At 55.7% G+C, this 26650-nt stretch overlaps 3 protein-coding genes across 12 annotated transcripts; all 3 read right to left on the bottom strand.

The window, feature by feature from the left end:
* Nucleotides 1-1623: 1623 nt before the first annotated feature.
* DIRAS1 (DIRAS family GTPase 1) lies at nt 1624-6344 on the bottom strand. Its single transcript, XM_037387279.1, has 2 exons — nt 6173-6344; nt 1624-3477 (listed from the first exon to the last, which is right to left on the bottom strand). Exon 2 carries the CDS (start codon nt 3451-3453, stop codon nt 2857-2859), a length of 597 nt encoding a protein of 198 aa, XP_037243176.1. The 5' UTR covers nt 3454-3477; nt 6173-6344; the 3' UTR covers nt 1624-2856.
* A 2119-nt stretch (nt 6345-8463) lies between these two features.
* Nucleotides 8464-15431, bottom strand: SLC39A3 (solute carrier family 39 member 3). 6 transcript variants are annotated; one of them, XM_037386145.1, is made up of 5 exons: nt 15375-15431; nt 14572-14663; nt 12542-12648; nt 12144-12461; nt 8464-11571 (listed from the first exon to the last, which is right to left on the bottom strand). In XM_037386145.1, exons 4-5 carry the CDS (start codon nt 12348-12350, stop codon nt 10831-10833), a joined length of 948 nt encoding a protein of 315 aa, XP_037242042.1. In that variant the 5' UTR covers nt 12351-12461; nt 12542-12648; nt 14572-14663; nt 15375-15431; the 3' UTR covers nt 8464-10830. The 6 variants fall into 6 exon arrangements, with proteins under 6 accessions (XP_037242042.1, XP_037242038.1, XP_037242041.1 ...); XM_037386141.1 differs by lacking the exon at nt 12542-12648 and having other exon boundaries at nt 12144-12493; XM_037386144.1 differs by lacking the exon at nt 12542-12648.
* Nucleotides 15432-16586: 1155 nt separating this feature from the next.
* Nucleotides 16587-26485, bottom strand: SGTA (small glutamine rich tetratricopeptide repeat containing alpha). 5 transcript variants are annotated; one of them, XM_037383713.1, is made up of 12 exons: nt 26410-26485; nt 25091-25245; nt 23831-23934; nt 23544-23628; nt 22792-22891; nt 21551-21655; nt 21220-21358; nt 20327-20389; nt 19856-19893; nt 18732-18821; nt 18367-18490; nt 16587-18049 (listed from the first exon to the last, which is right to left on the bottom strand). In XM_037383713.1, exons 2-11 carry the CDS (start codon nt 25188-25190, stop codon nt 18376-18378), a joined length of 939 nt encoding a protein of 312 aa, XP_037239610.1. In that variant the 5' UTR covers nt 25191-25245; nt 26410-26485; the 3' UTR covers nt 16587-18049; nt 18367-18375. The 5 variants fall into 5 exon arrangements, with proteins under 5 accessions (XP_037239610.1, XP_037239612.1, XP_037239611.1 ...); XM_037383715.1 differs by having other exon boundaries at nt 16587-17885; XM_037383714.1 differs by having other exon boundaries at nt 26429-26451.
* Nucleotides 26486-26650: the final 165 nt, after the last annotated feature.

Raw genomic sequence — 26650 nt, 5'->3', positions numbered from 1 at the left:
GAGCCGCCCCACCACCCCCCCCGCCGCCCTCCCTCGGGGGGGACAGGAGGGACTGTGTCCTCTGCAGCCACCAGCTCCTGGCATGAGTCACGGTGCCAGGAGCTGGTTTGGATCCCAAGTGCTGGATTTGTGCATTTTGCAGCCGCAAGCTCCAGCGGTAGCTCCTCACCCGCTGGGGGAGCGACAGGAAGGTTCGTCCTCCACTCGCTAATTAACACTCAGGAGCAGCTTGTTTAAACCCTGGACCCGGGGGAGGCACTGGGCGATCCACAAGGATCTGTCTCGATCCTGCACTGCTGCCCAGCCAGCACCCGGCTGGGGGTTCTGGGGGGCTCAGGGTGCCCCTGGGGTGGGTGGTCTGATGGCTGCTGGGTGCCAGGCTTGGGCACGGGGGGCTGCAGTGGCCAGAGCCACCCAGATCCTCCCAGGAGCACGTGACATTCACCGAGAGCCAGGAGTATCCCCAGAACCATCCCTGGGAGCATCCCAAGGGACACCCTGTGCTGCAGCAGGACCATGGTCCCCCCCTGAAGAGCCTTTCCCGCTCCGGTGGTGACAGGTCCCCATCTGCACCAGTGGGGGGTGCAGAGATGGGGGACGGGACACCCGGCAGTAGGGGGGGCAAAGATTTTCTGTCCCCAAGCTGAAGGCGTTGCAGAGCTGGGGGTGTCTCAGCACAGGGGTCCTGAGTTTTGCTGTGACGGTATCCAGGGGGCCATTCCCCACCCACCCCCCCACCAAACACCTGTGAACCCCCCAGCCTGGCCTGGGCCTCCGTGGCCCCTGGGTGTCCTGGGGGGTCCAGTGGGTGGGAACCAGCACCAAGCGTCCCCATGGTCGTGTGTGCCTGTCCTACTCTTCTGTCCCAGTGCCCACCGAGGGTCCTGGCTTTCCCCAGCCCACAGGAGGGACATTGGGACAGGAGTGACCCTATGGCCGGTGCCGGGGAGCTGTGACCATCCCTGCAGAGCTGTGACTGTCCCCATGGATCTCTGAGCATCCCCACGGAGCCGTGACTGTCCCCAGGGACTTGTGGCCATCCCCATGGAGCCACAGCCATCCCACAGAGCCGTGACCATCCCCACTGAGCCACGAGCATCCCCACGGAGCCATGATGTCCCCACAGAGCCACGACCATCCCCACAGAGCCGTGCCCTTGCCAAGGCCATTGCCGCCTGCAGCAGCCCCGCTCCCCCTGCTGCCCCCCCCGCCCGCGCCCATGTGCCCACGCGGCTCCTGCGCCCGGGGAGCAGATGGTTTCCATGGCAACAGGCATGATGACGCAAACACCGCTCTCCCACCCCCTTCCCACGGGGACGCCAGCCCACACTGGCACTGAGGGGTGGGGGGCACCCACCGGTGACAAGGGGCTGCCAGGGCACACAGACACACCAGCACACACATGTGCGCATGGAATGTTGCGTGTGCATTGGCACAGATGCTCATACATGCATGTGTGCTTGCCCATGCCCGGGTGCCTGCACAGGGTGATGCACACATAGCCATGCACGTGCATGCACACACCTGCAACACGCATGCAACCTCTCCCCGCCTTGGGGCTGAGCTGGGGGCCCCCCCAGGGTCCTGAACCCCCGGCCAGGTGCTGCTCGGTGGGGACGCAGCAGCATTTCTCATCTCTTTATTGAAGGAAGACTATTTCTAGAATAAAGGCTACATCGTAACATCACCTTGTCCCCTGGGTGCTTGGGTCATGTTGTAAAAAGCCGGGGGGGTAGGGAGCTGGGTGCAGCAAGGGGGCCCAGCCTGCCCGAGGACACCCCCTCGGAGACACCCCCTTGGGGACACCCCCTTGGGGACAGCCCCAGGGGCCCCGGGGCCGGAGTGAGGGGACAAACCTCGCTGGGACGAGGGGCTGGTGACAGCGTGGGGGGGACCCCGCTCCGGCCATTGGGGAACAAGCAGGGCTGCGCCAGAGCTGGGGGGGGTTGGGGGTCCCCAGGGTGTGGGGCCAGGCCACCTCACAGCAAGGACTTTGCAGGAGTGGGGGGGACGCTGACTGCCAGCAGGGCACTGCGGTGGGGAGCAGCAATGCCCATCACTGTGGCATTGCGGCCCAGTGGGGCTCATCCTGCATGGGAAGGGGGTAGCAGGGGGTGGCGGGGGGCCCGGCTGGCGGTGGGGCCGGGGGTCTCCCTCCAGAGCTCACCAGGATTGTGCTGGGTCAGGACCTCCCTGGGACCCGATGCTTTGTGCTTGGGCTGGCGGCTCCGGGCTGTGGCACCGGCACAGGGTGGGGGCTCAGGGACACAAGGGGACATGGTGCCGGGATGGGGCTGGGGGCTTGGGGGCAGGAGGGGTTGCAGTGCTGGGATGAGACTGGGGACTCGGGGGCGGTGGGCACCGCACAGGGGCTGCTGCTGCCCCAGGTCTCTGCCTACAGAAGCAGAGCGCTATGGCGTGGGGCTGGGGGCACTGGGAGGGCCTGGGACGCGTGTGACTGTCCCCAAGGGTGACACTGACACCCCCATGTTGCACTGTCCTTCCCACCCCCGAGGACCGACATGGGGTCCCCCACCGGGGAGGGAACGGGGACCGGCCAGTGCCACCCATTGTGCCGCAGAGCATGGAGGGGTGCGAGCGTCCCTGTGCTCCCCGGTGGTGCCCGGCCGCGTGTCCCCAGTCCTGGTGTGCCGAGCGCCGGGTGGTGGAACATCCCTCGGCTCAGCGGGACGCCCCGTCTTCGCCCCCAGACCTGGGGTGAGTGCAGCCCACGCCGCCGGCGTGTCCCCGCGCAGTCACTGTGATGGCACGGAGGACGAGGGGACAGCCCCGCTGAGATGCCACGTCCAGGGGGGGAGGGGGGGACTGGAGGGGGGTGCGGGTCAGTCCAGGGCTCTACATGACGCTGCACTTCCCCTTGATTTTGTCTGTCCTCTTCTGCTTGCTGGAGCGCTTCCCGTCAATGGTGAGGCTTACGTTCCTCCTCTTCTCCAGGTTCAGCAGCTCCTGGAATAGCTCCTTGACGTTGTAGTTCATCTTGGCGGAGGTCTCCATGAAGGCGCATTTCCACTCCTTGGCCATGGCCTCCCCCTCCCTGCTCTCCACCTCCCGCTGGGTCTCATCACACTTGTTGCCCACCAGCATGATGGGGATGCTCTCCACGCTGCCCTTGATCTGCACGATCTGCTGGTAGATGGGCTTCAGCTCCTCCAGGGACTGCTTGCTGGTGACGGAGAAGACCAGGATGAAGGCATGGCCCTTGGAGATGGAGAGGCGCTGCATGGCTGGGAACTGGTGGCTGCCCGTGGTGTCGGTGATCTGCAGGGTGCAGACGCTCTTGTCGCAACTGATGACCTGGCGGTAGGTGTCCTCGATGGTGGGGATGTAGGTGTCGCGGAAGGTCCCCTTCACGAAGCGCAGCACCAGCGAGCTCTTGCCCACGCCGCCGGCGCCAAACACCACCACGCGGTAGTCGTTGCTCTGCTCCGGCATCTTGCCCTGGAGATGCTGCTGCCACTGCAAGGGAAAGGGCAGAAGGAGGGGTCACACTGTGAGGGGGGGCTTCAGGGTAGATCCCCCAGGTACCAGTCTAGGGGGAGAATGGGGCAGCCCCCCCCCCAACCCCAGCTGCCAGCCCCCTTTGAGACACAGCCCCCCCTGCTCCAAAGAGGCCAACACAGCTAGGGGGGCCAACACAACCAGGGGGTCCTGGGCCCCCCCGTGCCCTTGAGGTGCCCTTGCCAGGCAGCCAGGGCAGGACAGCGCTCGCCACCTGCCTGGGGTGCAGCAACATTCGCTATTTTTACCAGCCACCCGCTGTGGCCATATGGCAGAGCCACGGCCATCGGCACAGCAGCTGTGGCCCAGGCTGCCAGGGCAGTGCGCTGTGGTGGGGGGACACATGCCAGGCACCCACAGGACCCCCATACTCCCAGCTGCGGCAGCTCAGTGAGGACCCGGTGGCACCCAGAGCCCCCGACTGGCCTCTCCGGCTCTCCCACATGTGGCTGCTGCAGCTGCCAAGTACAGAGACCTTGGCGCCTGCCGCGCTGCCCGGTGCCCTGCCACCCCACACCATGCCCTGCCCACCCTGTGTCACCCCCTGACACCCCACACTGTGCCACCCCATCCTCTCCCATGCCATCCACCTTGTGCCGTGCCACCCCGTGTCACCTCCTCCTTTCCCGTGCCGTGCCACCCTGTGCCGTGCCACCCCTCTGCTCCGCTCCCACCCCGGGAATGCAGTGAGGAGTGGAGAGATGTGGGCACCGGACAGGGGGGAGTGTGGCGTGGCTGTGGGTGTGTGGCCTGCAGCCTCAGAGACCCCCACGGCCACCCTCACGCTGCCAAACCTCAACGCCCACTTGCAGGGTATGGACGGGCCCAGGCAGGGTTCTCACTTGTGCCCCCTCCCCCGCCCTGCCCCGAGTGATGCAGCCCCAGGGTGTGACATGAGGGGGCACAAAGAGCTGCCGACGCTGAGCATCGCCTCGGCCAGGCTCTGCCTTAGTTTCCCTGCTGCAGCACAGGAACGGCAGCACCAGCTCTGCCCCATGGGGCATCCCTGGTGCCCACGGAGCAGCACAGAGCCTCGGGGCCGTTAAACCTGCCGTGGGACCGGGTTCCGAAGGTGTCCTACCGACAATGATAATGGGGTGGGAGGGGAGGGAAAGGACCCCTGGGTGCTGCTTTGGGCAGGTGCTGGGGGGGGGCAGGTCTGTCCCCAGCTCCTGCCACCCTCCACCTCAATTCAGGGACCAACAGGCCTGGAAGGGGGGGGACAGCAAAGCACCTCGGGGAGCCCCACACTGGCAGCCGCCCCCAGCACCGCAGTTGCTCCATCCACGGGCAGCACCGGGGGAACCAGCCCCTTCCCATGGCCGCTGCGTCCCCATCCCGCAGCACTGGTGGGTCCCGCTGCTGCAACAGTCCCGACACCCTGGCAAAGGCTGGTGCCTGGAGAGCCTGGTGAGCCAGAGGCTGGGGGCTGGAGAAGAAGCCCATCACCATGGCCTCGGGCACCCAAGGACTGGTCCCATGGCAGGGTCCCTGGGTGCAGGGCAGAAAAACATCCCTTGGGTGCCACCACGTTGGAAACGTCACTGGCACACGGGGGCTGGGGATGGAACAGGGGTCATGGCTGAGCCGGGGTTTGGGAACGTCAAACCTTGGCTGGGGCTGGTGATGGCCCTGCCCATGCCACCCGCTTGTGCCACCCACACCACCCGCCCGCGGTGCAGCCCAAAGCACCCCAGACCTCACGGCCATGGCGTGGGGCACCGAGGCTGAGGGGCTGGGCTGTCTGAGCCTTTGCGGCACCTGGGGGGTGCCCAGCACCACCCCAACCCCCAACAGCCCTCGGGGCCTGCGGGTCCAGGGCACAGCCTCCCCGCGGCTTCTGGTGATGGAGCCACCTGCCAGCCTGGGGCACAGCCCGGGCCTGATCCTGCCGGGGGGCTCTGTACCCCTCCAGCACCCCCCAGCGCCCTCCCAGGTGGAGCCCTAGCACTGGGGGAGACAAACAGCCGGTGTAGGGGTCTGGAGGTTGGCATGATGGAGAGCAGGGGCAGGATGGAGGTGGAGGGGCAGGAGAAGGGGCGGGAGAAGGGGCAGGATGGAGGGAGGGGCAGGTTGGATGCGCAGGGTGGAGGGCAGAGGCAGAAGATGGCAGCCAGGGACAGGGGCAGGATGGTGGGGCAGGATGCAGGGGCGGGATGGAGGGGTAGGATGCAGGGGTAGGATGGAGGGGCAGGGGTAGGATGGAGGGGCAGGGACAGGATGCAGGGGCAGGATGCAGGGGCAGGATGCAGGGGTAGGATGCAGGGGCAGGGGCAGGATGGAGGGGCACGACGGAGGGGCACGGCGGAGGAGCAGGGGCAGGATGCAGGATGGAGGGGCACGATGCTGGGGCAGGATAGAGGGGTAGGATGCAGGGGCAGGATGGAGGAGCAGGATGCAGGGGCACGATGGAGGGGCAGGGGCAGGATGCAGGGCACGGCGGAGGGGCTGGGGCAGGATGGAGGGGCAGGATGCAGAGATGCTGGGATGCAGCATGGAGGGCGCGGGCAGGGAGCAGTGCCCCACCGCGGCGGGCCGGGGTCCCGGCCCCGCTCCCCAGCCGTGCATGCCCTTGCCGGGGCCATCCCCCGGTGCCTCCCCGGTCCCCCCCGGCCCCGCCGCGCCGGTCGCATTGCGGTTGCCGCCGCCTCACCGTGTGCTGCCGGGATCCGCCCTTGGCTGCGGCGGCCTCAGCGCATGGCGCGGCCCGGGGCGCTCCCGGCGCGGCGGGGCTCGGCCCGGGGCGGCGGGGCTCGGCCCGGGGCGGCGGGGCTCGGCTGGGCTCGGCTGGGCTCGGCTGGGCTCGGCTCGGTGCGGTGCGGCCGCCGCAGAGCCGATCCCGCCCCGCCGCCGGCCCCGCCCGCCGCGCCCGCCCCGCCCGGGGCCGCCGGACCCCCGGGCCCAGCCCCGAGCGGCTCCGGCCCCGGCGGGGGCAGGCGGGACCGGGACAGGCGCGGCGGGGCTGCACGGCCGGAGGCAGCCGGGGACGGGGACACCCGGACAGGGATGGGGACACCCGGAGATGGGGACACATGGACAGGGATCGGGACACTTGGCCATGGGGACACCCGGGGATGGGGACACCCAAGGATGCGGACACACGGACAGGGATGGGGACACATGGACAGGGATGGGGACCCACGGGAATGGGGACACTCAAAAGAGGATGGAGACACTGGGATGGGGATAGAGACACCCAGGGATGGAGACACTTGGAGATGCGGACACATGGACAGGGATGGGGACACCCAGGGATGGAGACACCCAAGGATGCGGACACACGGGCAGGGATGGAGATACACAGATGGGCACACAGGGATGGGGACACATGGACATGGATGAGGACAGCAGACAGACAGGGGCACACAGATAGGGCTGGGGACACATGGAGAGGGACACTCAGGCCTGTGGACATATGAGCAGGGATGGGGACACAGACAGGGATGGGGACAGGCAGGGACACATGGGGATGAGGACACATGGATGGGGTTGGGGAAACACAGACAGGGACAGGCAGGGATGGGGACACAGACAGGGATGGGAACACAGACACATGAGGATGGGGCTGCACAGACAGGGACACACGGACAGGGACCACACATAGACAGGGGCACAGGGGCGGACATGGGCACACATAAGGAGGGACACGGATGCGCAGCCAGGGACATGCGACTGGGGACAGACCTCCACAGATGGGGTGACAGGGGATATGGGGACACACAGACAGGACACAAAGGGATGTGACACCCCAGGCTGGCAGGGCGTGGGCAGTGGCAGTTGGGGGTGGCCTGGGGAGCAGGGTCAGGCTTTGAGGACACAGCTGTCTGTGCTGCCACCGTGCCACACCAGCACAGGACTGGGAGCCGGTGCACAAACACACGTGTGCATGGTGGCACTACAGGGGATCTGTCACCAACCACAGCGTCCCCTCCCCAGGCACGGGGTCAGGAGCCCCCAAATCCCAGCAGGGCCCTGTCTGGGGACACAGGGACCACAACCCCCCTTGCACGGGGACACACTGGGGGGCCCTGGGCGGCAGTCCCCTCCCGGTGCTCTGAGGGTCCCACAGCCGGGGTGCAGCCCCCTGAGAGCCACGGGGCTCTGCTGCCAGAGGACAGCCAGGTCCCCACCCTGGCACTGGGGACAGGGCTTGGGGCAACTAGAAGGTCCCTGGCAAGGTTGGGGTCTGCCAGCGCTGGGGACCAGGGCCACCGGGCCGCGTGACTCACACTCACTCCTGAGCAGCAGCAATTAAAATCCGCAGCTGCTATTAATAGCTGCCGGCAGAGCGCGGGGCCATGGCGGCACCCACGCGCTGTCAACACGCATCCCATTGAGGAGCGCTGCCGGGTGCGGGGGGGACCGCGGCTGCCTGTGCCCCAGGTCCCCGTGGGGGACACACCAGCCTTCCCCCTCGGGGACAGGGCCGAGGGGCAGCCGCAGTCCCCTCCCAATGAAGAGCCACGCTGTTGGGTGCCCCCCCTCCCCGCAGCGTTATTATAAAGCTGGACCAATACTACTCGTTAGAGGAAATGAATGAGCTCCCTTGATGATTTTAGCTGCAGCTCCTCCTCCATTTCATTCAGGCCCCAGCTCCCTGCCAAGCCTCACGCAACGGGGACGCTGCCAGCTGCACACACAGGGCTCAATCATGCTGAGGGGGCTGTGGGCTGGGAGAAGATTGAGGGGGGGGGAGTCGGGTCCTGTAGGGTCCTGCCCCTGTGCTCCCCCTCTGAGCTCAGCACAGCTCCATGGAGGTCTGAGTGGCAGCCCCACGCTGCCACCCACCTGGTCCCCTCGGTGGGGTTTGCCTCCTGGGGGGTGTGTGTGTGTGTGTGTGTGTGTGCGATCAGCCCACCCTGGGGATGGGCATGTGCATAGAGGTGGACACGGAGCAGGCAGCGGAGCGACTGAGGGGCTCCGGATAAACCAGTGACACAAAAGGGAGAAGGGCAGAGCCTTTATTGGGAGCAGCAGATTGGGCTCATCCTTCACCGCTCCCAAACCAACCCCAGAGCGCTGGGCTCTGCCGCTCACCAGTGAATAAACCCTCGCCAGGCACCAGGGAGCACAGCTCCGGTGACAGTTCAGTGTCTCCTGGCACTTCATAGCCCCCCTCCCCGCTCCCCTGGGCAGCCCTGATGCCCAGTGCCACCAGCAGAAAGAAGAGAGGGTGTAAAACGGAGGCTCCATCCTGCCCACCCTGCTGTCAGGCTGAGCACAGACAGATCCCTGATCCCTGCTCACGTTAGCAGATCCCCACTGATCTCTCGGGCACTGGTTAAGAAATCTCCTTGCATCAACAGCTTCCCTTGGCTTCAGGACATCAGCCCCTGTGTTGCAGATGGGGGCCAGGTGGGAGGAAGGATGAGGAAGATGAGATGGGGGAGGAGGCTGCAGGATCCACCACGACCTCAGGGCCCTGCCTTTGCCCAGTGCTCACATTTACCCAAATACCAGGAAAAACACCTACAAAAAAAGCGTGTGGGCTGAAGAAACCAAGAGCCACAGGCAGGAACACGGGGGCTGTGCCTGGAAAGGGACACTTGGTGCCATCCCACCTCCCTGGGACAACCACCAGCATGGAAAAACACCCGATGGGAGCCACGTTGCCCTGCATGAGCTGCCTGTGCAAAGCTAAATAACACACAGAGGTTTACCAAGTCGAGGCAAATCACATTCTCATCAGGCCCTGCTAATTTGTGTCATCTGAGGCCTAAAATAACCCTCCCACCCCCTCCCTTCCACTCCAGGTTTTTCTAAGCAAGATTAATTGACTTTGGTATGTTGCAGCAAATAAAATAGCGAGCACCAGGAACTGTTGGATGATCCTCATCAGCCTCCATATGCTGCAGCTGTGCCAACCACTGGCTCCAAGATGCTGCTTCACAGTCTCACCCATCCTTCTTCCCACTTTGGATCATGCTAACAGGGACTGCACCAAGGCTAATCCCGCTCTACATCGTTATAATTCCATCAGCGCTTCCAAAAGCTTTCCTCTTGCCTGTGGAAGCTGCTGCAGCAGCGAAGGCTACGTCTAATTAAAATGCATCTCCTGCAAGAGGCTGGCAGGAGGCATTGGGGAGGGCAGGTTCCTGGCTCCAGCCTCTGATCCAAGCTCCTCGCCTGGGAGGATCACAACAGGATCCAGGGTGGGCTGAGCTTCCCCAGGGGCCGCACTCTGGAGACATGGAGAGATCTGTTCATGTGCAGTCAGATTGCAAGCAGCTCTAATCAGCCCTTCCACAACCTCATAAAACCCCAGGGAAGAGATTTCTCTCCTTTGAAAACACGGACCAAGTGCCATGCCGAGCCTCTGTAAGCAGCGCTGCCGACAGCGAGTGTGGAGGCTCTGGGAGCAGCCCTGACAGGGACTGCTAAACCCGTTTCACTGCAAACCATTTAAAACACAAGCGCTTGCCCTAAAATATTTATGCTGGAAATTGCTGCTGCCCGTTTCTTACAAACTAATGGATCCCGGGCTCTGCGAGCGCTGCGGAAGGGCCTTCAGGCAGGGACGTGAGGATTTTTAAACGATGCATTAACACGCTGCTGGAGGTTTTCTTTAGGGAATGATCAACATATGGATGAGATGCAGAGAACCAAGCCTGGGACAGGGGCCCGGCCCAGCCTCGTTGCTGCTGTTAATCACTGAGAAACAAAAGCTCCCAGAGCTGCTTGTGGGTTAAAATGGCAGCTCTGCTCGGCAGGGGGGGGAGCTGTGGCACCAGACACTCCAACAGACCCAGAAGGGATGTTATTTTTGGGAGCTATTACAACCAGGTTTTGCTCAAAACTAAGCTAGCAAAAGCAGCTTAGTGCAGCTGTGCAATCCCTGATCCCACCTGCTTTTGACTTTGTTTCTGTTATTGTTTCTCACCTTCTGGGAGCCTGAGAGCGAAGGAAGCCAGACTCTGAGCCACAGTCTCTGCAGTGAGTGTGAGGGGAGGGAGGGAGGGGGCTGTGCAGATGAACAGGAAACCACATGCTTGCCGAGCTCTTTGAAGGCAGCCTCAGAGCCAGATTCTTAATGTTTGCGTCGACTAATCTCCGCACAAGCTGCTGCGCCTGCAGATCCAATGGGCAGGGACAATACCTTGCGACACCTACACTGGGACACTCCTTGTTTTTATCTCCCTCTAAGCACACAGGAAAATTCTCCTTCTTCAGGTCAATATGGAAATACCACCTGGACCATGATGTTTCACTGGGCTGTAGAACTTCAGCATCCCCCTTGGCTGAAGAGGCAGCTCATCTCCAGTGCTGTTTGCAAGGGAAGGAGGTGAGGTTTGCTTCCCATTGCTCTCCTGTTCACCACTTGAAGAAGACCAGCCCAGCCAGAGCCGTGTAGCCCAGCACCAGGAAAAGAACCTTCAAGAGACGGTCACTCTTGTCTTCCAGCTCCTTTGCAAGGATCTCAAAGAAGGTAATGAACAAGAAAGTGCCCCCTGCAATGCCTTGCAGGAGCAGGGAAGTAATGCTGCTGGCTGCATTTTGGGTGCTCTCAATCCCCATCCCAATGCTAATGCCCAGAGGAATCATCAGGCTTACTGTCACAGCCATCTTCACGGCATCCTTCAGTGGCAACGAGGTCTTAGCCATGCTGATGCCCAATGCCACTGCTACCAGTGTCTCATGAATGGCAACTCCTAGGAACAAGCTCATGATTTTGCCGCCCTCCTCCTGCAAGCCCAGGGCCAGTCCCTCGAAGATGGAGTGTGTACACAAAGCAAACACCAGCCCGATGAGCCGTAAGGGGCTGGAGCGGGAAAGCTCATGGATATTCAAGCCGTGGCTGTGGGAGTGGTGACCATGTTCACTGTACACCGTGCGCCCTCGGGAAGATGCGATGAAGGGACTCTCGTATTCAGAGTCGCTCCCCACATCTGAACCGGCATTGAAGGTCTCCAAATCAATGAAGGAAGGCTTTTCCTTCTGGAAGGTCAAGACGAGCTGCTCCACAAAGACTGTCACAAAGAAGCCAACCATCATGATGGTCTCAGCCACCGGGTAGTCTGTGGTCACGTTCCCCTGCCTAAGAACTTCGTCAAGCTGGAAAAGAGCAAACAACCCACAGAGAATCAATCCCCTTTGTCCCTCTAAAGCAAAATATTCCCATTGCGTTCACACAACTCAAAATGGACACTAAGTTGATCCACGATGCTTTAATACCCTTGTATTCAGGCCTCAGCGTAAGAGACAGCGGACCTGTTTGCCCTCCAGTGGAAAGTTCGTGGCTGTTCGAAAGCATTTTAAACGCATGCTAAATGGCAGGAGTTTTGAGCCTCACATGCCAGGCGATGCTCAGCCTCCTTCTGCATCAAAAAAAAAAAAATCTCTTGTTACTCCGCATGCGCAGTCAGCAGTAGCCAAACGGGAGGTGGGTGCAGCTTGCCGTGAGGAGATGAAACACCAGGCACAGCACAGCCGTTTCTGAGGAGGCCCCATGGGCCACGCTGGCAAGACACAGACCCCTCACCCCCATTTCCACAGGGGCAGTGGTCTGGGCTCCAGCAGGGCAGGGGAGGGGAGGGTGGTCCCCCCCCAGTACAGGGGTCCCTAACATACTCAGGGACAGAGGTTCATTAAAACTGTTCGTAAGCAAGAGGCTCATGAGCAGTTACCTTTTCTCTCACAGCAGGCAGCAAGGTGTTGAAGCAGGTAGCCAGGAAGACCCCTCCTCCAAAAGAATTGCAGAGGGCAAGGACCTTCCTGGACCGATAGGCTTTCTCATAATCGGCCTCAATTATCTTGACGGGGAGGAGGGACCCAGCCAGCATGAGGACACAGATGCCCAGCAGACACAGCACTTTGGCCACCACGATCTTCATTGTGCTTCCTGGTGAAGGCTCCCTGCCAAGGGTCCTGCAGATGGCAGCTGGTGGGGGTCCCTCCGCCTGCCGTTAGAGCGGGTACATCAGCAGGCAATGGCACAGACAGACCTGAAAGAAAAGGTGCTCCCAGGGCTCAGTACCTGTGGACAGGAGTCAGACGAGAGATATTTTCATATAGAAGCACATACCATGCAGAACAGCACCTTGCATCCCAGCCTCTGTACAACCATCAGCTCCCCAGAAGTGACAGGTGGAGGTGACAGTGGCAGCACCTCACACACAGCAGGTAGAAAAACTGGCAGGGAAAAATTTAACTGCAGCAAACAGTAACTTAAAAGGCTCATAAGAATTACACAGACCACACCACACAGGCACAACCTCAGGCTTTAGAGGTTTCGTTTCCAACCTACAAACTATGACAAAACACAAAACACTTCATCCTGCAATAAGATCCACCTGAGTCCAACCAAAGGATCAAATCTTTGGTTTTTAATCAGGAGAAAATAATATGGACTTGAGCTGGTGGCTTCTGTCACCCAGAAACGAACTTAAACGACCTCACTTCAACATTCACACATGGGTTTTTTTGTACTACCCTTGAACGAGACTATCTGATTTCACTCCTGCTTAGTTTCCTCAGCCACCATCACCATCTCGCTTGAGTGGGTCACAGCCTCTACAGTCAGTCGGTCTGTACCAGGAGTCAGTTGGATTTTCAATTGCTAACTGATAGGCACATCCCTAAAGAGAAACCCTACAGAGAAATTCGCTGCAAGGTTCTCTATTGACCATAGGGTGCAACAAAAGAGGAGACAGAGGTTGCTTCATATAGGAGAAAAATGCAAGATTTGAGTTGCCTAGGTCACAAAACATTGACTCAATCTGAAATGTAAAAGTGTTTCCCTCCAGGCTACGTGCAGTGACAGTGAAACCTGTTTTTCTAAACTCATTTTACAAAATAACAATGTTAAATCCCTTTATAAAAAATACATAAATGTGAACAGGTCCCTCCTCTGCCGCTCATTCTTGCGGCAGCACAGTCAGGACCTCAGAGGATTTCACTTACCACGTGCACCCAACTGACTTGTAAAGTCAAATCAACAGCACCTTGAGAAGGTTCTCCTGCAGGTCACCCAGGTTAAGGGCTGCCAGTCCACCCTGAGCGCCAACAAGATGCTACAGTGTGCTTTGGGCATAACAAACTAACACCAAATCCTTCCAGCCATGCCGACACCCACACCTGTGATGCACAAGGTAAATGGCTGGATACCTGTTTGTTGGAGCGGCAAATTAATTTTAATACACAAGATTCCCAAGGCTAATGTCTCCCTCGAGGGCTGACAGGATTAATCACTATCACCATTTCTGCGCAGCGGGCTGCATAAATGGTGCTTTGATTAAAAGGGAAGTGGGAGACTAAATGACTACTCTGTATGGAAATTTAAAGCCTTTTTCAAAGGTTTCAGCTCAAGCAGAAGTGAACAGAGAGGTCACGGCAGTCAGGCCATCTGCAGCAGGTCTGGTTCTCATCTGTGGGAAGTGATGTTCATCAGAAGAAAACTCTGCTCAGCTGACAGCGGTTGACTCGCTCCCTGGTGAACCCAGCAGACCAGCCAGGTCCGAACAAGTCCAGAGTCTGTCCCTGCAGCTGGCAGCAGGCTCCCTCTCCGGAGATGTTGACTCCAGGACTGCCAACGCTCATCAGCCCTGTGCTGACACAGCTAACGAGTCACACCACCTTTGTAAAGCACGCGCTGCAGTTTCAGCATCAACAGAACGACGAGGATTTCACCTTGCTCGGTGACGGTGTGTTGTTATGCCAAGCTTCTCAAATGAATTCTCTTGGAAAACAACATTAGCGACAACGCCTTGCGATCGCACATCATGAGAGCTTGCGACTGCACTTGCTGGGTGTGACGGCACCGCCCACACCTGCTGCATTAGGCAGCCAGACAGCTCCCAGAACAGAGAGGAAGAAAAATCTTTTTTCCAGAATTCACACCTCCTCTGGAACACGCCTGGCTTCCACTCAGAAATTCAGAAACCCCTTCACTTAATTTTTTTTTTTCTGTTTCTTTTTTTTCACCCAGCAACAGCCCCCAACAAAGTATAAAGCCTCAAGCTCCCAACAGCAGATGGAGCAGCCACCCTCCAGTGCCCCCTGACCTGGGGTGGAAAGCAGCTTAGCGAAAAATGAAGTGGTAAGTATAAGAAATACCTTGTGGTTCTCTTTGCTGGCTCTTTCTGACAGCCTGACGTTCAGGAGCCAGTGCCGACAATGTCTGGACTATTTCACCAGCCTGTGAACTTCTGTGATAAAGAATTGACTCAAGACAGGTACCGCTTGGCTTAGTGGCCCATAGTGAAATGTTCAAGTAATGGAAAATGTTATGTAAAGCAAGACAGCCCTCTGGGGAATAAAACCAAACAAAAAAAAGGGTTTCCTTCTGCGTGATCCTTTAAATTTCGGGTTTTCTGTTCAAAAAACCCCACTCATGATACCCCCAACACATCGAAGGCAGCATGTGATGCTGAAACCAGTCCGGATTCCCCCAGAGCCACACTTGTCCCAGCACCTGAAACCGCTGGAAATCGGCCCGGTGACCCGGGAGAGGGGGGGCCTGGAGGAGGGGCGGGGGGGGCCTGAGGGAGAGGGGGAGGGCTCCTCCCAGGCCACAGAGCAGGCTTAGCCTGCTTAAGCACCACAAAAGGGTGCAGAGATGGGGGGGCACACTACAGGGCTTCTGGGAGAGGGGGTGGGCCCCTCAAGGGGGCGTCCCTCAGAGTGGGGAGGGGTCCCAGCCTGAACCTGAACGCTCCCGCCCCCCCATCACCCTGCCCCTCAAACCCCCCAAGGTACCTCAGCAACAGCCCCCCAGCTCCGGCGTTACCGCCGCAAGGCCTCCCGGCCCCCCCAGCTCCGGGTTTACCTCACAAAACCGCCCCTGGCCTCCCCTCACCCCAACCGCCACCCCCGGTTACCCCGGCAACGGCCCCCTCCCCTCGGCCCCCCCCACTCACACGCCGGCTCCGCTCGCGGCCCGTCCAGGCAACCCCCCACACACCGCCCCCGCCCACGACGCCCTCCCATTGGCCACGGCGGGCAGCACGCCTTCCTGTTGGCCGCGAGAGCCGCCCGTCAACCCACCCACGCCAATCCCAGAGCCCGCCTCGGCGTTCGGGAGCGCCATGGAATAAGGTCCGGGCGAAACACGGCCCGCGGTGGTGGTTCCGGGGCAGCGCCTGCCTCGCAGCGCTGTCCCGGGCGGGCGGTGCTGAGCGCCGCGCAAACGGCGGGGTCCGGGGGCGGGCCCGCAGCCACGGGAAAGCATCCTCGGGCCCTACAACCCCTATTCCTTCAGGTTCCCGCTGCTTTTAGTGAAAAAATCATGTTAATTCGGTTAAAAGAGCACAAATTGCTAGCTACAGAAAGCTCCAGGGAGAGCTGAAATGAACCAAAACCTAAAAGAAAAATTTTTTTTTTTTTTTTTTTTTTTTTTTTTTTCCCCTGTCAGCACACTCCTTAGAGGAGCTGGGAAATGTGGGAGCCTGGAAGGAAACCTGCCCTGCCAAAAGCAAGGCTGCCAGCTCTCCACTTCGGGCTCAGCCACAGGCACAGCGGGGTGGGTGCTACCCAGGGCTGCGGGCACCGAAACCGGCATCTTGCTCCTTCTGCCCCGTCCCTACACGGGCACTGCTCCCACAGAGCTGAACTCTATTATATAAAGAGTTAAAATGGTATAAAAAGGAAACAATCAAAAGCCATGAAGATCTACAGCTACAAAGGAATGAGGAGGGTAATGAAAGGAAACAGCACTGAAATTATCTGAAAAGGGAGGAAAAAAATGCCTATGGTTTCCTCCTTTTGGAAAATTCTTGGTTTTTTCTTTCCACACTATCCTACAGCCTAAACCTTTTGCTAGGTTACAAAAAAGCAGCTGGAGAGAACTTCAAGGGAGCAGAGGAAGCAGAAATGGAAAGAAAGAGTTCCCATTTCTGTGCTGCAGAACAGGAGGAGCATTTCAGCAGGAAAGAACAATTAAAAAAAATAAAATTGGGAGATGTGGATAAAACCCGTCCCTGGGCTGTGCCTCGCAGCAGCCCTGGCCCCAAGGGAGCAAAGCCCTGGCCCTGCAACAGCATTGGTGGCGCTGGAAGCGGGCACTGCAGCCCAATGTGTAGCCCCAAGCACTCAGGTCTGGCTTCAGTCATCTGGGCAAGAGGGATAACAAAGAAAGTGTCCAAATATTTTATTCTTCACAAGTTACATTAACCACATATTACTTTATGGAGCATTTACAAATAATTTTCTTGATATTAATCTCCAAATATACCTGCTCACTCACACCGCCAGGTCTCCTGAAAGGGCGTTTTCCACCTCACACCTATCCACCTTCAGACCAGATGTTTTTCGCCGAGCAGTCAGGCCACCAACACGCCTTCCCCACCACAATCAAACTACTTCAAAAAACAACTCTCAGGTCGATAGAAAAGTCTCTGGCCTCAACTAGCAACTTCTAGGGGAACTGGCCAGAGCTCTCTGTTCGCCCAAGGAGCGACACGGGTAATTTGAGGGGTGGAAAGCTGCAGGTCGCTCGAGTTGGCTCCAGGAGCTTCTCCCTCCATCTCACATGCTACACACTGATGCACAACCGCTCCTCGCCAAGCCCCCACCTTGAACCAGCAACCACTTGATTTTTTTTTTTTACTATCCAAGCAGCATTTTTGTTCCTTCTGCTCTCTACTCAGGCACCCTCTATTCCTACCATTAGCACAGTCAACCAGGCTGATTACTTACATGCATAAAAGATGAGAAAAGCAGAAGAAAAAAAACCCAAACCTTTTAAACACCAAAAACATTGTATCTTTCTTACTGTCCACCTGACTAGTTCACAGATTGTATCATTCCAACAACATAGCCATAATTACTAAACACTAGACAAATTTTTGTCAGGACAGGGAAAGAACCCCAAGAAGTGTACCAGGAAACGCTCATGAGAGGGGTGGTCGCCCATGGGCATGTTCTTCCTGGCCAGTCCCACCCTCCCCCCCCACCCCCCACCCCCATCACATTTACACTAACCTTTGAGAGGTGAGCACCAAACTCCCGTGTATTAACAACGCTGGCAATGTGGCTACAGACCTGAATGAGAAACACAGTCAATCTAATCAACAGAAACCCTGTTCCTGGAAGCAAGAAGATCCCGTGATCTCCAGAGTGTTCAAATGCTACCGTCTTGTAACTGGCAGGAAGATTAAATGGGGCAGGACGGGGGTTAGGTAGGACTTGAACACTTCTTTGAAGTGGCACGTGGGTGGGAAAGTGAAGACGTCCTGTAGTGAAGAGTGCATCATTCTTCAAAAACGGGTTAAAAAATTCCCATGTAGCAAATAACATAGAAATGTAACAGTGTAGTTAATTTTCTGAGTTTCTTTAGAAAGACTGTTGATGCTGGTTTGTGTTCAGCTTGCTGGATCTTCCAGAAGACAAAAACTAATGGAAAGGCTGAGGGGGAGGAGCAGGGACGAAGACTAGGGAAAGAAAGCGTGAATCTGTCTTTAACATGCAGGTCATATAAAGTATTTTTCCATTATTATTATTTTTTCCCCCTCTTGGACACTTCCAACTCAAGAAATGGCAACACGCACATGGCTTCCAGTTTTTAAAGCAAAGAACATAGTTCCCACGGACTGCGCTGCAGAGACAGGAAGACAAGACATTTGCAAATTCAATCTTTAAGAAAATAAAGTGTCCCTTTAACCACCGTGAACACTAGAAAATGAAACTCGTTTGTCAGTCAGCGTGCGAGGAAAGTTCTCATTCACCACTCCGCAGGGCTGAGCCTTGCGCCTGAGGCACAGTACTAGCAGTACTGATGCAGAGAACCCAGCCTGCATGGAGGGGAGACACACCAAATCGCTACATTAAGGCACAAGTCCGATATTGCAGCCAAATACAGAAATTCCCGCTCAGCTGGCCACCACACAGCAGCACCCCTGGCTGCAGCCTCACCTGGAGCGCTCATTCCTGCTGATCTTCATTACTGGCACTTGGAGTTCGACTCCTAATCTGGCTTCGTAGCTGCTCTATTAGTTCAGGATTCTGCTGCTGCATCTGCTGAGCGAACTGCTGGCCCCTGAAGGAGAACAGGCAACCATCCTATCAGCGTTCTCATACACACTGTCTGGGGCTAGGAAATTCTTTACAGCTGATTGCCAAAACTCTAACGAGTACTTCCCATCACCAAAAGAGGCAGTACTGCACCCAACATTCAAACCTTCCTCAACTGTTAATTTAAAGTTCCACTTCTGGTCAGAAAAAAACCCCAAATCCATTTATTGGCTGAGGCAATGAGAAACACCCAGCTCTCCACTCACGCTTGTATGAGGCTGGCAAGATCATTCGTGGAGGGGCTGGTGCCTGCTGCTCCCATGGTGTTGTGGCCACCTGAAATCATCCCAGACATGCTGTGGAAATAAGAGTCATTGCTCAGAGCAGGAAAAAACAAGCCACAGAGAAATTGTTTGGTTGACACTAGGAGGGGAGCGTCAGCATAGGGGGAGCACGTTCCCACACAGATTAGGAAGTTATCTGCAAGGGAATCTCCTGCAACAATTTTCCTTCCATTATCCGCAGAATAACTGTAACATTAAACTACACAAAACGTAGAAACATTCGTAACCCTGTCAGTTCCTGTAATGCCAGGGATTCCCTCTTTTGTGTGCAAGCCCTGTGTTATGTTTATTCAAAACATTGCCCTTCCTCATACAAACTATTTGCTTGCTCTGCATCAAACGGGACCTACTGACAGGACAGCCTGAACACTGATTCACTCATGGTGAACAGTCCAGCACACAAAATCCCTCCCTCTGGAAGTCCTCGGGCTGTGTCTGGTGCAGAACCTCAGCCAGCAGCAGCGGAAGGAGCAGGCAGAAGCAAATGGAAATGGGGGCCGACATCCAGCTCTGTAGCCAAGCTGTCTCGTACGATAATCAAACGATCAGTTCAAAGTCTCTAACCCACTGCCTAGCTATGCTCTGTCAGGATGGTTGGGAGAGGTATGTACCTTATTAATTTTATGACTTAATATTATATAAGCATCTCATAAACATTGTGATTTGATCCTCATAACGCAGTAGCACAAAGAATGGAAATATGATCATTCTAACTGGGACGGAGCTGTGAACTCCTGTCTCCAGCTCACATAAATACTGTGCAGCAGAGCCAAACTGATCCCAAGCTTCCCAAACCCAATTCCAGTGCCACAACCTATCGTGCCTCCCTGCTGCAAACGTTTATACTGAGATCCCTCCAGCACAGTCCAGAGTACTCAAGATACACACTAGCTCAGACAGCTGGACTGGTTTAAAGGCTGCACTCCGTACTTCTGGCCCAAGCACCCTCCCACTGCCACCAGCCCAGACCTACTGCAAGTGCCAAACACACAGGGGGCCTCAAATGAGCAATTCAAAGAGGAAATTCAAGATGGGATCAAACTTACAGCTGTTGTACTTGTGGATTGTTCATTAGGTTAGATGCCTATTTAAAGAGGGGAGAAAAAAATGACACCCTATTTAGTCAGAAATGACTGGGTAGATATGCAGATGTTGTGCCATTCAACACATTCAACACAGGGAAGGCAGAAATACTTTGAAACAGATCAACAGAACAAAAATAGCTAAGAGATGCACAGCATAACACACAAGACAAGGCTGGTAATGCAGAACAGGCACCCTTTCCCCAGCCAGCATATTCACAGGCTTCTCCTTGCCATAAGTCACTGGCTCTTCATTTGACCTTAATGAAATACAAGCACAGTTCCCACACAGCAACACCGAAACCACGAAATGAAATGAAACCAAGTCTGCTAAAGAGACACAGGAGCTCCCCACACCAGGGATCAATACATTTCATCCTGCACAGATCAACATGCTGACCATACAACGTGGCTGTGATCTCTGTCCAAATTTACCATACTCATGAAGCCAGGGTTGTTCAGCAAGCCAGCTAAATCAAATCCTCCCGGACCTCCAGTCTGTAAGAATAAAGAAATGCAGATGATGACGTCCTCTCACTTCCCAATGCACATTACAACGAACATTCATTAATACTCCCAGTGCAATCGGAATCCTTAAACCACAACAAAGGGAAAAGGCTCTGTCCGTACCCTTTCCGGAAGCCTCCAAGTCACAGCCAGCCTCAGGGGATTAGGCTCACTGAGGGAGACGTCCACATTACATGATTTACTGATGACCTCTCTCACCAGCTGAGCCACATCAGCAATGTACAGCTGTAACCCACTACAACCACCAAATTAAACACATCCACTTGGTCATCTTTGTGCAGGGAAGTCTTTAGAATTAAAATCCCCTTCAAAATTATAAACTTCACATGTTCCTGCATGGAGCACAGCAGCAGGGCAGTCAGCAGCTTTCTGGCTAGGAAACCACCAGGTTTCATTTCTCAATAAAATAACCTTTGTAAAGAAAAATGCCACCCTTTTGGTATTGCTAACGGGTCACTAGAAACAAAAAAAAAAAAAAGGCCAGCTTTTAGGAGTAGTGACTTTAATTAAGAAAGGCGCTTAAGGCAAAATTGCTGTTTCAAAACATTCCTTTCTAATCACTCTCATTTTCCAGCTCTTCCAAATGAGCCCAAGGTGACTGTGCTCAAGCAGTGAAGTTACCCTCTCCGGATTTTATTGGAAATGTTCACAGCAGGACTCATTAACTATCTGCATACAAGACTGGTATTCAAAACACAACCCAGGTCACCAAGGCTCTGCAGACTGCACCTGTTAGCATTTACAGTGAAGAAGCTTCCTTCTAATCTTACCCACACACAAGTATTATCTTCAGAACTTACTGGGCTAGGAGTCTCCTTCATTTTCTGTTCAGCTATTTTAAGGTTTGATTTGTACGTGTCATTGTCTGGATCCAGCTCCAGGGCTTTTTTGTAGTAGACAACAGCTTCTGTGTGTTTATTTAAACTGGAGAGGGCCAAGCTATTAAAGTGGAAATAAAATAAAAAGAAACAGAGTCAGAGAAGCACCTGCAGTCTTTCGCCACTCCCAGCAGAGGTGAAAAATGAAGTATTTTTCCATAGCATTCCAAGGCAGAACACCACCAATAGTATCTCTGCCACAAGGCATTTAGAGGTTAAAATTCTGGCACAAAAAAAGCCTGCTTGCTCTTACCCCATTCTGCCATAAGCTTTGCTGTAGTTTGGGTCAATGCCTATAGCTCTTTCACAGTCTCTCACTGCTCCAGCATAATTTCCCAGTTTACTGTATGCAGCAGCTCTGGAAGGAATGGATAAACATGGACAAAAAAACCCACTTAACAGCTGGAATACACTGATCAAGGTCATCCCTGTTCCCTCTCTGTAGTCTCCTGTTGCACAAAACAAAGTCAAATGTGAATTTGACACAAATCCAGGCCATATCTAGGTGAGCAGGCTGTTATCCAAACACCCAGCTGCACGTTCTGTTCTGACAGCAAATAAATCCAGGCTCTTACTTCTCCTTATGGACTTCCCAAGAGGAGGCGGGGCTCCAGCAAGGCACTCTAGTATCACACTTGCTAGCTCAGTGTCTCTCGGCTTCCCTTATGCCTTGATTTCTTAGTCCTAACCACCGTTTCACCCATTTCCTCACACACTCCACATAAGAGGGAAAACTGTTTTTGAAGCCGTAATATGCTCATTCAAGCCTCAATCTCACAACTTTTATTGCCCAAAATCTCATGGGACTGACCCTCACGCAGCTAAAGCTAAAGCAAAGCTTGGCTAAAAGCACCAGTAGGATTTCCTCGCCCCAAGCAACACCTCACCGCGTCACCAGCATGTGTGCAGACACATCACTCGCGTAGCCAGCTGTGCGTGTGTACTCCCAATAAGCAGATAACTAAAATCCCGATTCAAAGTTTGTTTTATTCAGTAACTGTCTTCCCACCAACCTTCAAATGCTTTTGCTTAGAACTGAAAAATAGGAAATTTGCTTGCATATGCAGTTTTGCACACAGATAACTTACACAGTTCTGTTACTGTAACAAGCCTGCAGCTTATCTCATTTCACTCCTTTGCTTTTATTGCCATGACAGCCTCCCAAACCTGGGGTCTCTAGCCCACTTAGGAGTTAACTGCATGAAAGCAGATAGTATTTCTTGGCATCCTTATATCTCCCCAAATGCCTAATAGAGTTTGTTTCCACACCTTCATCCTATCTAGAGATGCCAGGGCACAGAGCTGGCAGGAGGCATGGGGAAGTGTGTCACTTTGAGCTTAAAAAACCCACACAAACAGCAAGCAACAGCACAAGCAGTTTACAGAATCATAAAAAAGGCATTTTGACCATTCGAGAGTCTGGACCATTAGATCTGCTAAGTAGTAAGAACAAAACCACAGGTGTACAAGGGTGGAGAAAGAGAGAATCAGTACCTGTTGCAGAAATAGACAGCATTGGATGGATTTAATTCAATTGCTTTTCCATAGAAAGACACAGCAGCTTCAAAGTTTTCTGCCTTCATTTGTTCATTTCCTAAAAAGATGGCAGAAAGGCTCATTAACAAGGGAAAAACGGGGACAAACAAAAGCAGCAGGCCTGGATCTATGTTCTACTTCAAAAACTAGAACAAGAGAGGAACCAATCACTTGCTGGTCAACCAAATCTTTTGCAAGCGCGAGGCATGTTCAGCAGCGAGATAGGGGACCAGTGCCTTGCCAATTCCAGGTTGCCTGATCCTGCAAGCCCCCTTAGCACCCTTAGCTGTCCTGCTCCTCAGGTACACCTGAGGCTTCCCCAAATCAGCACGACAACCTGAAAAGCACTGCAGCACATCAGCTGAGAGAAAACTCTCCACTGTACTTCAGCACTAATCGCGCTCTCTCACGTGGCAAAGAAAAGGCAACGCACGGAGGAAAGTGCAATGGGAAAGATGCTGTTCTACACAGCACGGGCTTCTGAGGATGCAAAAGAAAATGCTGACCCAGCTGTCTATCTAGTCTCTGTTGCAGCTAAACTATGCTAACCTACACACACTCCTGGAGCACAAGCAGAGAAACAAGCAGAAATGGAAGGGTTGAGCCCATCTGCTTTTTCCCCACTCCAAGCATTCCTCAGGTGCTGAGCGAATTAAGCCACCTTCCCCATTACTACCTAAACCTCATACGCCAGCTCCAGGGGAGGTTACCTTCAGTCTTGAGTCTTTCAGCTTCAGCTATGTCGTCTTCAGAGGGGGTGATGGGCTCTGAATTTGTTCTGATGTGTTCAGGCTCCTTATGCAAGGAAAGGGATAATGCTGCAATAAGGACTTGCATCAAGATGTGCTACACCTCCCCCTTCCCAAGCGCTGGCTCTTCGAGCCCAATTCACTCCCACACGCCTCCGAGGGGGCAGCAGCCTCACAGAATCAAGCAGAGCTCATTGCTTTGGCTGCTTAAATGGAAACTCAGCACATATTTTAGGGCACTCACTCACCTTCCCTGCAGCAGCTTCAAATATTTCAGGAAGAGTCTGGGACACAGCTAGGCCTTGGTCTTCCATCGAGACCCCAAATGCTGTCTCCAGGCACTGGATGGCCACTGGACAAGAAGAGGCAGGTAATTAGCTTACCCCACTATGACTGAATACTTAGCCCTCTGAATTTCAGCAGAATTTCTTTCTGTTGAACATAACAGGGGAAAAAAAAAACCACAACACACATTTCCAGACTTGATACTTGGGTCATATCCTCAAATTTTGCCAGAGGCTCAGATCTGGGCAAACCTTAGCTGTGAAGCTCAAGCTCCTGGATTGAGTCAGTCACAACTTCCATCCCCTCAGGTGACACCAGAGCAGGTGCTGGGGACAGAAGTTAACTGAACTGGGGCTTTACTAGCATTCCCACAGCTGCAGGTGGCAAAGAGCAAATGTTTCACTTGCTAGAGGGTGGCTGCTCTGAAGCACTGTGGCCACACAGAGATGCACAGACACCAACCAACCACCTCCTCCCCTCATTAGGCACCTGGAAGCTGTTCCCAGTACAGAGGGAAACCTCCGTGACACAACAGAGCTCAGTTTCACAGAGTTCTCACACCGTATTTCACAGTCCAAAAGCACCAGAATTAAACCCATCCTTCCACCCGACACCCTCCTCCCACCCTTCTCATTCCTGCCTCACCCAGGAATGTACCCACCGTTCTGCAGACGTGCCTGTGCTCTCTTTCAGGGGGACAAACGTACAAGCCAAAGACTAAAGCATAAGCTCCTTAAGCAGATCTTTTAAGATCAGTGTGCTCTTGTTACCAGTGAAGCCCTCTGAAAAAGCCTGTATAAACACTCCAGGGTGTGCTGTGGAAAAGCACTTTGATAGCAGAAGGGGAAAAGCACTCTGCAAGCATAAAACACTTCCGCACAATGACAGTTCTCACTTTACGCTACACAATCAGCCTCCTGACTCCACCTCATTTAAGATAAAACTTGTTAAGTCTCCAACACAGGGTCAGAGAGGCATTTGATCCCAAGTATATCCCTTCGTCAAGCTAATCTGCTTTTGACAGAGATAACAAGAAATCAACATCCCTAATGCTCTGGATACCTCCCCAAGAAGACAAATTATTTCAAATTTTGAGCAAAGTTTGATGTCTGGAACAGCCCAGCCAAGGAAAGGGCAGAAGAGAGTAACACCATCCAGATTTCCCCAAGCATGCGGCTGACAAACCTAAATGCACAAACAGGGGAGGCTGTACAACCACCTACCTTCCAAACTCTCCTGAGCATCTGGAGACAAACCCCCATTCTGTAGCTGGTCATGTAAAAACTGGATGATGGAATAGGCAAGGCGCTTCTGGTCTGCCATTCTGGGAGGCTGTCAGAAGTTTGTTTCAACTTTTTGTAACTTTTTTAAGAAATATCTGGAGAGAGAGGAGAGAGAGAGAGAGAGATTATGTGACTTGATGGTCAAGAAGTTAAAGAGCTTTTCTGCACCTCCTCCCCAGCATGAATGTGGAAGACAAGGGAGCGGCTCAGAACTAGCCAAGGCCTCCAGAGCCTTAATGAGTTCAGAGTTTCTCTCTGCTGTAACCACAACCCCCTTTAATACTCCAGGCCTCAATTCACCCTCATCAGGGCAAGCGGCTCGGCGCAGTCCTGCCCCTCCCAAAACATCTCAGACCGACCAGGACTGGACAAACTGAGCACTGAGGAGTTCACTGCTAAGAAACCACTGTGTTCTGCTTCCTAGAGCATAGTTTGATTCTGAAACAGAAACAAGGGCTGAAGCAATTTGCCGCTGTTAGCAGAGCTGGGGTTCAAGGCTGCCAATCCTCCGTGGCACTTGCCAGCCTAGCCTGCCAGAGGCCGATGGTAAGGAAGAGCAAGGGCCCGTGGCAAAGTGACCCCCATAACCACACGCCAAGGCTGGGGCTTCCCAGAGATCCTGATGCAGATCCCATAAGCAGCACAGATGCAGCTCCTTGCATGAGGCTGCTGCTGAGCTGAAGTTCTCTGCCTCTCCAGAATGCTTAATTGGGTTTGTAGCACAGAAGACCACTCAGGGTGATTTAATAATGAAATTAAATTGTTTAAACACAAACTCCGTGAAAGAGAGCCCAACCGAGCCAACCCACCGCAAGCCACCAGCGCTGCCCCCGGCCCCAGCCGCAGACAGGCAGCACGGTGCGTGCCAGGCCGGACCCCCAGCCCCGGTGACCATCCAGGCCCGAGAGTCCGCGGCCCCCTGCACCTCCCCGCACCTCCGCCCGCAGCCCCCACTGGTGCCCCCGCGGAGGGAGGGAGGCCTGAGGGGCACGGCGGGCCCGAGCCACCGCCCCACCCGCGGCGGGGCAGCCCCACTCCGTGAGGGGACAACAGCGGTGACAGAGCTCGCCCTCCCCGGGCGCGGCCTAGCCCATCGCGGGGGGCCCCGGGCCCGGCCCACACCGGACCCCGGGCGCGGGAAGCACCGGGTCCCGCCGCGACCCTCCCTCCGCCCCGGCCCAGCCGCTGCCCCCGCCACGGCCCGGAGCAGACGGGTCCCGACGAGAAACCCAGCCCGGCGCCCGCCCCGCCCCGCTCACCGGGCGCCCCGACACTCGCCTCAGCCGGGGCGGGCTCAGCACTGCGCATGCGCCCCGCCCCCGCGCCTGCGTGCCGCCCCGCCCCCCGCGCCTGCGTGCCGCCCCGCCCCGCCCTGCGGCGAGAGTGCAGGCGCCGGGTCTCGACGCATGCGCACTCTGCGCGGCTCGGGAGAGGGGCTGGAGGCCGGAATAGCGGCTGGAGGCCGGAAGCGTGGCTGTCGCTCCGCCCTGGTTTTTACCA

Source organism: Falco rusticolus, chromosome 4, assembly GCF_015220075.1.
Source record: "Falco rusticolus isolate bFalRus1 chromosome 4, bFalRus1.pri, whole genome shotgun sequence".
Taxonomy (NCBI): domain Eukaryota; kingdom Metazoa; phylum Chordata; class Aves; order Falconiformes; family Falconidae; genus Falco; species Falco rusticolus.
The sequence above is the reverse complement of the archived record's forward strand: the minus strand, read 5'-3'. Positions and strand labels throughout refer to the sequence as shown.

What these genes read in the sequence shown, in the direction of transcription:
- DIRAS1 (XM_037387279.1), bottom strand. Translation starts at nt 3,453, where the DNA reads ATGCCGGAGCAGAGCAACGACTACCGCGTGGTGGTGTTTGGCGCCGGC.
- SLC39A3 (XM_037386145.1), bottom strand. Translation starts at nt 12,350, where the DNA reads ATGAAGATCGTGGTGGCCAAAGTGCTGTGTCTGCTGGGCATCTGTGTC. An exon ending in TGCCTGCTGTGAGAGAAAAG is followed by an intron (nt 11,572 to 12,143) that starts GTAACTGCTCAT and finishes GCTCTTTTCCAG; the next exon opens with CTTGACGAAGTTCTTAGGCA.
- SGTA (XM_037383713.1), bottom strand. Translation starts at nt 25,190, where the DNA reads ATGGCAGACCAGAAGCGCCTTGCCTATTCCATCATCCAGTTTTTACAT. An exon ending in TTGAAGCTGCTGCAGGGAAG is followed by an intron (nt 23,629 to 23,830) that starts GTGAGTGAGTGC and finishes TCCTTGCATAAG; the next exon opens with GAGCCTGAACACATCAGAAC. An exon ending in GCTGTCTATTTCTGCAACAG is followed by an intron (nt 21,656 to 22,791) that starts GTACTGATTCTC and finishes CATTCCTTCCAG; the next exon opens with AGCTGCTGCATACAGTAAAC.